The sequence below is a fragment of the Kazachstania africana genome, chromosome 6 (assembly GCF_000304475.1).
Source record: "Kazachstania africana CBS 2517 chromosome 6, complete genome".
NCBI classification, from domain to species: Eukaryota; Fungi; Ascomycota; class Saccharomycetes; order Saccharomycetales; family Saccharomycetaceae; genus Kazachstania; species Kazachstania africana.
This window is the reverse complement of record NC_018945.1, coordinates 767487-779790: the sequence shown is the minus strand read 5'-3', so window position 1 is coordinate 779790 and position 12304 is coordinate 767487. Positions and strand designations below refer to the sequence as shown.

General features: G+C 37.6%; 5 protein-coding genes across 5 annotated transcripts; 3 read left to right on the top strand and 2 right to left on the bottom strand.

Annotated features, from left to right (window-relative positions):
- Positions 1-686: 686 nt before the first annotated feature.
- MCO32 (Mco32p) lies at positions 687-1430 on the top strand (the record flags this gene model as incomplete). Its single annotated transcript, XM_003958079.1, has 1 exon — positions 687-1430. One exon carries the CDS (start codon positions 687-689, stop codon positions 1428-1430), a length of 744 nt encoding a protein of 247 aa, XP_003958128.1.
- Positions 1431-1589: 159 nt separating this feature from the next.
- Positions 1590-2744, bottom strand: FMP48 (protein kinase FMP48; the record flags this gene model as incomplete). Its single annotated transcript, XM_003958078.1, has 1 exon — positions 1590-2744. One exon carries the CDS (start codon positions 2742-2744, stop codon positions 1590-1592), a length of 1155 nt encoding a protein of 384 aa, XP_003958127.1.
- Positions 2745-4737: 1993 nt separating this feature from the next.
- SCM4 (Scm4p) lies at positions 4738-5355 on the bottom strand (the record flags this gene model as incomplete). The annotated part of the gene is made up of 1 exon (XM_003958077.1): positions 4738-5355. The coding sequence occupies one exon, from the start codon at positions 5353-5355 to the stop codon at positions 4738-4740; it is 618 nt and encodes a 205-aa protein (XP_003958126.1).
- A 3924-nt stretch (positions 5356-9279) lies between these two features.
- On the top strand, positions 9280-10638 carry RME1 (Rme1p; the record flags this gene model as incomplete). Its single annotated transcript, XM_003958076.1, has 1 exon — positions 9280-10638. One exon carries the CDS (start codon positions 9280-9282, stop codon positions 10636-10638), a length of 1359 nt encoding a protein of 452 aa, XP_003958125.1.
- A 613-nt stretch (positions 10639-11251) lies between these two features.
- Positions 11252-12274, top strand: KAFR0F03930 (uncharacterized protein; the record flags this gene model as incomplete). Its single annotated transcript, XM_003958075.1, has 1 exon — positions 11252-12274. One exon carries the CDS (start codon positions 11252-11254, stop codon positions 12272-12274), a length of 1023 nt encoding a protein of 340 aa, XP_003958124.1.
- Positions 12275-12304: the final 30 nt, after the last annotated feature.

Below are 12304 nucleotides of genomic sequence, written 5' to 3'. Positions count from 1 at the left end.
TAAATGTCACTTTAACGCTAAAAACTGCCAGATAGCAAATAGTTCAAAGCAGCATACCTTATACGCCCATTGCATTGGTAATGTGTGGTACTCAAGCAATGGAATAACTTTTGGAAATGGCGTTGAGTGGAACGGTACCAGATGGTTGTATGGACTGCAATTTGTGATTGGGCGCCATCGCGAGGCAAATACGATGGTACAAGCTGTACTAGTTGCAACTGCTCTTTTAGGACGGTTCATGAGGGGTTGTTAGTGGTGTCGACAACGCTAAATTAACACTACAGATTGCACTTTGGCTGGAAGATAGCTCACAATCTGGCGTGCTTTTGTCCGGTCGTGTCCCGGTTGCTCCCAGACAGTTTTCGTTCTGCCGTTCAAATCCCGTCCGGGACTCTCCGGAAACTCTCAATTATAGACGATTACTTCGAATGAAAATATAGTTCTAATGATCCTGTCTGGTGTGAATACTTATTCCAATTGAGACTAATATCTGAGAACGAGAACTACGGGATTGCATCAGTGATAGAGTGTACGTATTTCACGGGTGAGTGTAAGGCATTCAAGCAAATCCATTCCATGCTTTAATCATTCAGGTTTTATACATAAGGCTACCCAGCAATTGTGTTACAGTGTTTTATGGTATTTTAACGTATACTAGAAGGAATATTCAACCAAGGATTCTTCTTATGCATACACTTAAACCCTCTGTACAGTGCTTGAAATTTAAGAGATGCTATGTTGATAGGAACTCCTTACAATATAAAACTGCAAATTTGGGGGAAATTACCAAATATCTAACTAATAAAGGTGTACCAAACCTTTTACAGGGGAACCTATGCAAGAAATACCTCGATGCTGATATACAACTGAGGTTATTCCCCACCATCTTTCCTTATCTCCCGACAATAAAAGGCAGCACAAAATATTCAGCCTCTATGAATGCAATAAGATTGATAATAGAAAAATTTGTCCTTTCAAATGGGCATCAAAAGCAGTTTAAAGACTATTTTCTTCATGTTATGTCAGTCAAGAGTTACCAAGGTCACAATATCAGAACCCTCCCCTCAAAAGAGTACAAGTTTTTAACGGAAAACGATAAATTGATAATAAAATGGAGAACTTGTGCACCTAATCTCAGTTGTTCCCACCTATTGCCATTGAATTCAGCAAAATTGGATGAAGGTTGGTCACATCATTCACGTAAGTTGCTTGATTATGTCATTCATCCGGCAGCCAACCAGAACTGGGGTACGAGAAATGATTTTCTTTCTACTGAAGATAAAAACGTCACCAGGTTACTAAGTGGTGTATTCATATTTGAGCTTAATGATGACAGTTCGAGAATCGCGGTGCACACGATTGATAATATTGAGCTGATTGATTTTTCAAAGAAAAGTGTCACAAATGAGAAGAATGCCTTAGCTTGTTGATAAAAAGGGAAATAATATGAGGAAAGGTTAAATTATTACTGTTAAAAGAATATATAGATATAAAAAAAAGTCCCAGCATTTTGTTGTTGGAAATGCAAAAGAGTGAATATTACCTAAATATACAAAAAGTATCTTGTAAAACTTTCTTTGACTTGTTCGCTATGAATAAGCTATTCTGCTTTCCAGTAAATTGTACTGTTTTTCTATAGGTGTGGAACCAGTTAACGGGCTAGCATTTTCATGTTGTTCAAGCCCGCATACAGCAGGTGGATAATCTTTAGTGCCAGCACTTTCATTTTTCAAGCTTAGATGAGTATAATTATTCTCGTATTGTTTTGTAACATTTTGTTCTTGGTTGCTCTTTGACCAAACGCTAGCAAACAAATCGAATGCGTGTACCATTGACCTATCTTCGGGATCAATGGGCATCAGCGTATCCACTATGATCCTGCATAATTGTGATACATCATAGATGTCGACTAGATCTTGCCATACATATAATGCAGGTTTGCCGTTCCCAGACCATTTGTAGTCATTATTTTCGATAATGCTGATACTTGGAGCCAAGTAGGATGTGAATACGAATCCATGTGGATTTTCTAAAAAGTTTGTGAAATTATTGCATCTTGGATATACTCTATCGTTACCACCTAAGATTTCAGTTTCACTGACATCACCATTTGAAAAAGCAGCACACTTGAATGGACATTGGCCAAAGATTAAATATAGCATAGTGACACCTATTGACCAATAATCTGACTTGATTGTATCATAACTTTCTGTTCCGTTGAAAGTTTCTGGGCCACGGTAGTTATCTGTACCGATATGATATTCTTTTGATTTAGCATCTGTAGTAGCATGACCCCAATCAGCTAATTTAATATTACCGTCTTTAGTCAATAGGATATTTTCAGGTTTAATATCTCTGTGGGCAATACCTAAAGAATGAGCATAGTTTATAGCAGAAAACAGCTGATTAATCAAATTTCTAAAATCTAATTGAATTAGTGCTGGAGAGTATGGATCACCTTGTTTCTTAGCAATATCTAAGAAATCATAGAGATCGCCACATTCACAATATTCTAAAACCACGACATAATATGAATCGTCTTCATAAAAATCTAACATGGAGCAAATATTGGGATGATTACGACCCAGCAATTTCATAATTTTGTATTCATTGTCCATGCCTTCAGAAGAATATTTCTTCTTCGGTATGACTTTCAAAGCCACATATTGTTCGAGGGTTGATGACCAAGCTTTATAAACAGTGGAAAATGAACCGGATTGAATTTTAGTCAACTTACTGTACATTGTTTATCTTTGTAAATAAAATAGTAGTTTTGTTATTTTGCTGGGAAAGAAATGAGTTAGATCAATATATCAACTCACTAAGACGAAGTAAACCAATGAATACTGTCAATAATCACACATGAACACTAATCAAGTTCCAAATTTATGCGATCCTGAATATCCTGAATTATAGGAGAATTTAACACAGTCAAGAAAGAGAGGCAAGATCTGATCTGGTATAAATCTTCTCGAGGAAACATAAGCATCTTTATATATTGGAAATATTAGGCAATCCATTAATGCCTCTGATTATTGAAGAATGAGGACAATAATGGTCCGGTATAAATTTTATTATTATTCATTGTATGCAATCCGAATAATACTAAAATTACGCGCACATCAAACCTCAAGAAGAGAAAATCATGGACCAAAAAAATTCTCGAGAACTAAGTTTCAATTCACCTCATCGAGTATTCACACGGATTTTGCCCGTTACGTAAGCTGTCAACATTGCATCAATGAAATTCAGTAATAGTGAACAAGTTCAGTATTACGGACTTAACAACTGGAGTTAAAACTTCGAAGAAAACAGGAAGTGTGGCCGAGAAAAGTGTAAAAAATGTTTCCCTGAGTGTGCAAGTTGGGAGGTCATTATAAAGGTTCATCTTGAACAGCTCTTTAGTGAAATTCGCCCTATTGCTTTCAATGGACCCCTCTACGTCTTGCCTACAGCTACTTGTGTCTTTCCTGCCGGACCTTCATGCCACAAGCCCTTTTACCAGATCTGTTCCCAATGGCCCATTCTAACCCTCAGCTGGCTGGAGAGGGGACGGAGAGGGGGTAACCCAACGTTTCCTTGAGTCGCCGATTTTCGTGGTCGAAAACGTTCTGGAACATGGAGCTTCTCCTTGGAAATACGTGGAAGCGGGTCGAGAGTAAATCTTTCAACCCTCAAAGAAAAACGACATGTAACAGCGACGTCACCACAAAGAAAAGTATAATTGGAAATCAAAGTTATGGACATTCTCGACTTACCCAAATGACTTGTGCCTCGTAATGATGGCGGGGAAGATTATGAGGCAAAGTGCATTATCGGCAAATGCTCTTGCGGGAGTCTACATAAGACAGGAAACCGGCTGACTCCTCTCTACAATGGATCTTTCGGTACACAATACTCCTTTAAGATCGCTAGCTCCAGAGTTATGCGGTTCGAGAACAAGAATAAGTAGGAGTCCATTATCGGAGGTTCTTCCTCTTTCTTTTCTTATCTCCCTGTAAAGAGTCTCTGTCTCTTACTTCTATTCGAAGATCAAGTGCGGTGTCCATCTTAAACCGGCATTAACTAACGTCATTCTTTCTTCAAGCCGCATAAAGTACGTTTGTCACCCACAGGAACGCGCACGTTACTAAGCACGTAGATTACTTATCTGCATTCTAAGCTTCAACATTCAATCATCCATAAAATTATTTTTCACATGCTACCCGAAAGGAATGTCTGGGAGGATCTCATTTAACTGGATTGTTCAGCTCCAAGACGGAGTATTCCCTCCTTGTGAAAACTTCACTTGAAGATGGGCGACCAGTTTATGCTATTCTTTCCTTTACTGACCCTCTTATGTCATCAGACAACGGCTTACGAATCTGTCTGAAACAAGTTTGCCAACTCTGGAGATTTGGTGACGATTTAGACTTTCCAATAATCTTAATTGATGACGTTTAGTAAACTATCACTATTTCTCGGTAGATTTTCAAATTCGGAATTGTTTATTGTACGTTTTATCTCGGAGTGTGACAAAATAGCGTACGACATCGGGGTCAAGTTAAAAAAAAAAATAAAAAAATGAGCTCTCCGTTCTTGTTACTAAGAATCGTTGAAGGCAGAATAAGCAAATATCCTGTATTACTAGGATCATTATCGTTTTTTTAATATAGCATTATACTATAAACCGTATAAAATTTCTACGTATCTCCGTATCTTATCACGTACTTTCATCTTCTGATTTTATTTGCACATTCAAACTTTCAAAAGTAAGAAGACACTAGTTACAAAAGCAGCAACACTGGCAGTGGATGCAACTATTAAATGGAAATTCATGGACGACAAGAATCCGCAACCTGGCAAATTGATCTTCTTATTTTGTAGCTTCTTATTCGCTTGTCTCTTGGCAAATGGGCATTGTACAGTTTCGCCGTTTGCACCTTTGATAACTGGATGATGAGGAGGTAGTTTAGGTGTCACCTCTTTCTCCACTAATTCCGGTGAACTCATCTGATTCTTCTTGTCCACAATCTCATCCAGATTATGTTTTGTCTCCTCAATGTCTGCCAGTTTCTTGGTGTAATCAGAAGTCAGTTGGAGATATAGGCCGGATAACGGACCTAGTAATAATCCATATAATAATGATGTATCCTTTCCGGATAAATAATAACTTAAACTGAAAGCTGCAGTGGACACAGTCGCTAAGACGGTCCCACCAATCCCAAAACCGCAGAACACATGTTTCAAACTGTTTTTCACCACGTCAATTGGCGCAATTACGGAAACTAGAGTTGAGGAACTTAATAATCCAGCGTATAACCCTAGTGAGGAAACTGCAATACCATTCGATATATCTAATATTGAAAAGCTCATGTTTAAAAAATCTTCAATACCTGTTTTTTTTGACAATTAGATTTGTATAATAGTTGATGAACATTACATAAGATTACAAACTTTTTGGAGTTACCTTACCTTCCTTTTCTGTGAAATTCATTCTTCGCAGATCTAATTTCGTGTCTAGTGAGTTTTCCACGTGATCAAGTGAATCCACAAATTTGTAAGAAAGTGTCAGTGCTATTTATACGTGATTTCCAAGTGAAACGAATTGATCTGTACAAATAAAGAGTGTTGGTTATTGGATCCTCCCGAAACTACCTTGAGACAGAGTGTAATGTAAGAATCGAACGGTATTTTTTCTAAATTTATCTACGACTTTGGATTCTATTAAAAAAAAGACTGTGAATACTATTCCAATATCCTAATTCGGAGATATTGAGGCACAGCATAGCCAAATGAAAGCTTATTTTCTGTTCTGTTCCACCCATATGAAGACCATCCCAGAATTGACGAATATCTATGGTCATGAAAGAGCGAACTACCTTCCAACACATTACATCTTGTCATCCATGCGAGGATTCGTTTCTCTCATATGATTGCAACAAAAAATGGTCACCTGGCCAAGAATTTCGTAGTATTATTTAGGTCATCGAGCGCCCTGGAAACCTAGCCTTTGAAGAGGGCGTTTCGTATCGAGGCATCTTGCTGATTGTAATGGAGAGACTCCACAATTATTAGTCTCTTGAAATCGGAAAATGTAATAATTTTTAGAAATTGTAAGAATATCTTTTCATGTTCGCTTTGCCTACATATTTCCTGGTACAATCCTGAGCAATTGGTTGTCGACAGAGCAGCAAAGAACAACTGAGTAGTCATTATTACTTTGAACCGCGCCTGCCGTAAAAAATTCCACAATAGACAATTAAGTATTATTTACTTCTGTAGTAATATGACGAGCCAGATCAGAATTAAACCCATAACATTATATAACAAACTGAATAATACATACGATGTATTTATACCGCAGTATCTCCATCAATTTTATTCCCATATTTTCGGTTTCAGTCCAAACAAGACAGAGGTCATGGCGCTATACACTTATTTGTGGAATTTAGTGTGGATTTAAGTCTATTTCGTTATGGAAACCATGCGATTGGAATTTAAAAGGGTTGAACTCCGGCTGATGCGATATGGAATTGAATTGAAACTTCCACAAAGACCTTTGAGAATTAGAGGGGACAGTGGCTGAAATGTCCTCTGAGCTCTTCAAAAATCAGTAATATAATCTTTGAATTTATAGAGATGCATGTGCTAATATAATACAAAAAAAGTTGTGCTAATACGTAGGTCAGATCGATAAGGTAAGTGAGACATATTTCCAGCCTATAAAATTGTCCTCAGCAAGACGTAAAAAAACCAGTTTCATTCTATAGTAGAACTATTTTTCATTACACGATTTTTTGACAAAAGTGTGTAATTTTAGATGCGGTGTAGTGAGAGGATTCACCACTAGTTTTTCGACATCAGCCAGCGGAGGGTACTGTGAATGAAATCGATCGTAAATACAATATTTTTCTCCGGCGTTCCTTTGATTGTTGAGTTCATAAGTACAAAAAACCGGATAGAGCACTTCAATGATATTCTTCGATGTTTACAGGAGAGTGCATAGAAACAGCTGATCAGGATTGCCAGACGTTCCCTCAAAGACGTTCGTTTAAAGGCATCCCACGCTTTGATCATTTTGCTAAGCCTTGTTGGAATTAAACTTTCTTTTGTCTGCAGGCAGATCTTGGCTGCGAGAACTATTTTCGAATATTTTTCAAGTCTAATAATGGATTTATTTTCTGCACGCATTCTCAGCCTTGGTTCAAAAATAGATCTTAATGCAATGCAATGCGCTTCCGACTAGCGTTTCGAAAACGACAAAATTATTTATTTCTTTTAATAGCTCAAATCGGGGTAACGACAAAGGCAACGAGTTAAAAAGAAAAGAGGCCATCACATTCTCACACGGTATTTTACCGTTTGTTCCCTTTCATTAAAGTTTTTTTTTAGTACATAACTGGTGAGAAACAATCAGTGCGGCAAGGAATATTAGAAGTACTCATTGAAGAGTATGGCTCGCAAAATTGCAAGCTAAATGAAAAAGAAAAAAAGAAAAAAATAAACTTGAGCTTGTTTACACGATCTTGGCCAGCGAACTGACCGTCTCCTTCACCAAAAAAAATTTGGCATTCTACACCTTCTTCCCAATTTTTAATTTTTCAGTCAATGCCAGACAATCTTACTTTGGGAGTCTCACGAAGGCTCGCTTTTTTTCGATGAAATTTTAGGATTCAATATGAAATATTTGGACGTAAGTAGCAAGATAACCGTTTTTATAATCGTTAGTAACTTTTTTCTTGTGGTTTATTAGGTCGCTATTGCTGTGTGACCAGAGTGAATATCGCAGTGAATTCTAGTTGTTGCAGAGACAATACGTTAGAAAGATCTAATGGAATCATCTGACGGAGTCTTAAAAGTTTTTAACGACTAATTAACCACTTCCGGAGTTCAGTCAATCGTAGTTTAATTGTATTTTGTCGTCACCACTATCGGTTGTGCGCATTTTGACTGTTTTACGGTAAGAAAACCGTTAGCGGCAAAAGCTACCGTGTAAAAAAATGTATCAAAATGGGGGCAAGAAAGATGAACTGAAATTTGCAATAAAGTCAAAGAAAATTTCAAAATCTCTCTTTTCTTTTTCAATAAGTCATGTTGAAATTGATACATACCCATTGTCTTGTGGCAAGGCGACTACTTGAGAAAATTGCATGCATCAGCATTAGAAAACTCTGTTATAAGGTGCTGCACCTCCAGCACAAATGGGTTATTCTAACTGCAGTTATCGTTGCCACTGTCGTTATCTAGGTAACACGTTTAGCAGGATTAAGTCGCATAATAAAATCAGTCCTTATGACATTTGATATTTTCAGTGACATGAGATGCAGAGATGTTCCTGTTGCACAATTCCATCCCAAAAGAAATGACGAACAAAATATCGCCAGTATTTACCTCAATCCTTTGGGCTCCTGCCCTGCAAGGTACGTACTGATCCCTTGAATTTTCCGATGTTTCAACATCAAACTGGGAAAGCTTAAAGAAGTGCAAATAAAAATTATGCATGGCTGTTAGTTACTTTTTATTCCAAAGGCTGATAAAAAGGCGCACAGGTTTTTTTTCAAGAATTTTTGAGCAGGTCAGATGTATTTGTTCACAAATCTTCGAGATGTGTATTTATGGTGCCGTGACTCGGATCGAAGCTTGGTGCAGTTCACTGTAATTCACGATGTGCCTTTGTCTCTAAGGAGTCTGTGCCTGTGCGAGCTGGTCAAAGAGGGGAGATTAAGATTGCTATGCCATTTTCAAGAAATTTCGTGTAAAAAATTGCATCAGAAAAAATTTTTTGGCAGTGGGCGTGGAGGGCAATGCACCGACGCAACGGTACATCAGAAATGTATCCGATCTCTGTAGTGAAGGTCAAGTACACGCTGAAATGTCTCTGTTATTCGGGAATGATGGTCACTGATAGTGTAGGAAAATCCAGCAAACGGGAAGATAATGGGAAAGTTTTCATTTTGGTATCCTCTTTCAGCCAAGATTGTGTGCCCACATCCAGCAATTCTTCGACTTAATTGCACTGAGCTACGACTCTCTTCACCAGGAGACATTTCTTTCAATCAACCTACTGCATTAGTATACATGCATTTAAGGTTTTTTTTCTTTTTGCTACATCTCCAAAAGATCTTTCTTATCAACGGACCAATTATTCGTTGTCACCCTCAGTTGACATTAATTTGTAAACTTATATATATACCCAAATATGGGGCATCATTATGATAATGTCTCGAACAACATTATAATATATTCTTACTACTTAATAAAAAATCCTCCTTAAGTATACCTAAAATTAATGCTCAAATGTCACAAGAAAATAATAAACAAAGCTATATATTCAAGGATTGCACGCCTCTTCTGAAGGATAGTTTAACTATCCAGGATTCTTCCAGTGCATATAAACAATTAGAACAAGTTACACAGTCTTTTCATTGTCATAATGTCAAGAGTTCCGGTCTATCTAATAGGTTAATTGCGCCAGAGTCAATTGACATCTTCAAAGCTAACGATGCCTTCGAATTCAGCTCTTACCAACCCTACAATCATCCAATAGACGTCTTTTCCGACTATGTTAGTACTAAGTCGTCGAGGAAGAGGGGCAAATTTCAAACACAAACATTTACCATCACCAATGCATATAATGGTAGAACGCAGGATGTAATACTAAAAAAACCAGAGACAGAAAATAATAGCTTCAACTCTAATGATGTTACGAATACGGATGTTGAAGATGTAGCTGAAATGGAGAGAAAACAGTCTGATCTATTTATGGGTTTGATGACGGATAGTTATCAGCAAAGGAGCGTCGCAAATTTCAACTATGTGGATGAAAGTTTCGAAATCAAGACACCTGATGAGACTGACTTCCTTTTTTCTCCTGCATCATCAGCATCCTCTAAATCTATAGTAAGTTCCAAATTTGTGCCATTCGAATCTGAAGCCTTCGTTAAATTAGAGTCGCCAGAGCGAAATTGGATAAGCAATGGTTCTTTGACGACGCATGACAAATTGGATGACTTATCAAAACAACTTCAAGCAGAGATAAGACGCTTGAATAGTAAGAAAATATCAGAAGTGAGTACAAATAAAATAGCGAAGAACAAATTGATAACTCCACCAACTACCCCAAGCCACATGACATTGGTAGAACAACTAAAGTCGGATAAACCACTATTACAAGCGATTTCAAATACCCATAAGAGAGGCAGTTACAGATGTGCACATTGTCCTATTATGTTCTCTACTGTCTTCGAATATGCGTCCCATTTAGATAAGTATGAAATAAGAAGGGAGTTTAAATGTCCCTTCGCATTGTGCCCATGGAAAATCCTGGGACTTCCAAGAAGATCAGACTTGAGGAGACATTGTGCCATTCAACATAAGCATGAGCTCCCTGACGACTTGAAGGAATACTTAAACTTGAAAGAAGGAACGTATCCCTCTATGGATTGTCCAAATAAGTACTGTTCCAGAACCTTTTACCGAAAGGACGCCTATAATAGGCACGTTAATGTGGTTCACGACAACTATGATTCTAGGTTTAATAAACGACTACAAAAACTACTCCAAAACTGTCCCACGTTCGAATCAGAAAACACAAAAATAAAATATATCAGGAAAATGCTCAATGTGAAGAAAAAGAAGAAGCAACAAGAAGTGTAATTCTTACTAAAAAGGACAACATGTATCCCACAAGTTACTATGTTTACCAATTGTAAATAAAATTAATGTGCGATTGCCATGGCAGTAGTTAGCTATGTCGATATATAATCAAACGATATTCGAACTCTTATGTCTTTTGTTTATTACTTGGTAGACGCATTGCGTTGATGAAAACCCAATGCTTGAGGACTGGGCGATATGGAATAACGTCGCATATGTCAGGTAGCGCAGTGAGAGATGCGCATTGCCAAGGTAAGAGAGAGATGGGTAACCCTTGCCTCAATCTTATGATGTCTTCTGTTGCATACAACAGTGATTAAATCATTATAGCGCAGGGTGTTGTTGGAAGGTATGGATGGAAAAGACTGGTGCAGAAAGCTACAACCCTTTTGAAGTGGAAGGGATGCGTTATATGAACCCTTCCATTCTACGAATCGGGTTGTAATGAAGTCATCATATTGAATTGCACCAATATTAAATAAGGTATATATAGCACTTTAGGGTCTTGAGAATGTCAGTTATATAAGGGAATAGAAGATTTTTGAGCGTTTTTGAATAAAGATGACAGCTCAAGGTTTCTCCCACATTATCAATTTGATAACTTCAATATAATATGGCTCCACCACCGGAAAAGAAGCAAAAAACTGAGAGTACTGATGCCAAAAGTTCTTTGGAACAATTAAGAGCTGCAGGTACGAAGGTTGTAGCAGATACTGGAGATTTTGAAGCGATTGATAAATATCATCCACAAGATTCTACTACGAATCCGTCGTTAATTTTGGCAGCAGCAAAAAAACCAGCTTACAAGAAGTTGATCGATAATGCAGTTGAGTACGGTCAAAACCATGGAGATACGACAGAAGAAAAAGTGTGCTGTGCTATGGATAAACTACTTGTAGAATTTGGTTCCGAAATTTTGAAGATAGTCCCAGGTGTAGTATCAACTGAAGTTGATGCAAGATTATCTTTTGATAAAGAGCGTACAGTGAAAAAGGCACTCAGATTGATCGAGCTTTATGAAGAGGCGGGCCATTCCAAGGACAAGGTTTTGATAAAAATCGCTGCTACTTGGGAAGGAATCCAAGCGGCAAGAGAACTAGAATCGAAGCATGGGATTCATTGTAACTTGACCTTGATATTTGCATTTCAGCAAGCTGTTGCCTGTGCAGAAGGAAACATTACATTAGTCTCTCCATTTGTAGGTAGGATTTTAGATTACTATAAGCAAAAAACCGGTAAAACATATTCAGTTGAAGAGCATCCGGGGATTCTGTCTGTCAAGAAAGTTTATAACTATTATAAGAAGTATGAGTACAAAACCGTTATTATGGCAGCATCATTGAGAACATTGGATGAAGTCGATGCCCTTGCTGGACTAGACAATATGACACTTTCTTTATCCTTATTAGACGATCTGATGAATAGTAATCAAACAATTGCAAGGAAGTTGGATGTGTCCAAAGCTAAAGCAGAACCACTCAGGAAGGTGACCTATATTGACAATGAGCCAAAATTCAGATATGAACTTAACGATAATGAAATGGCAACAATGAAATTATCTGATGGTATCAGGAAATTTGCGGCAGATGCTTTATCGCTAGAAGGGATCTTGGAGGAAAGGTTGGCGGAAGAATGAAAAATGGAATATTTGATAGTATTTAGTTTG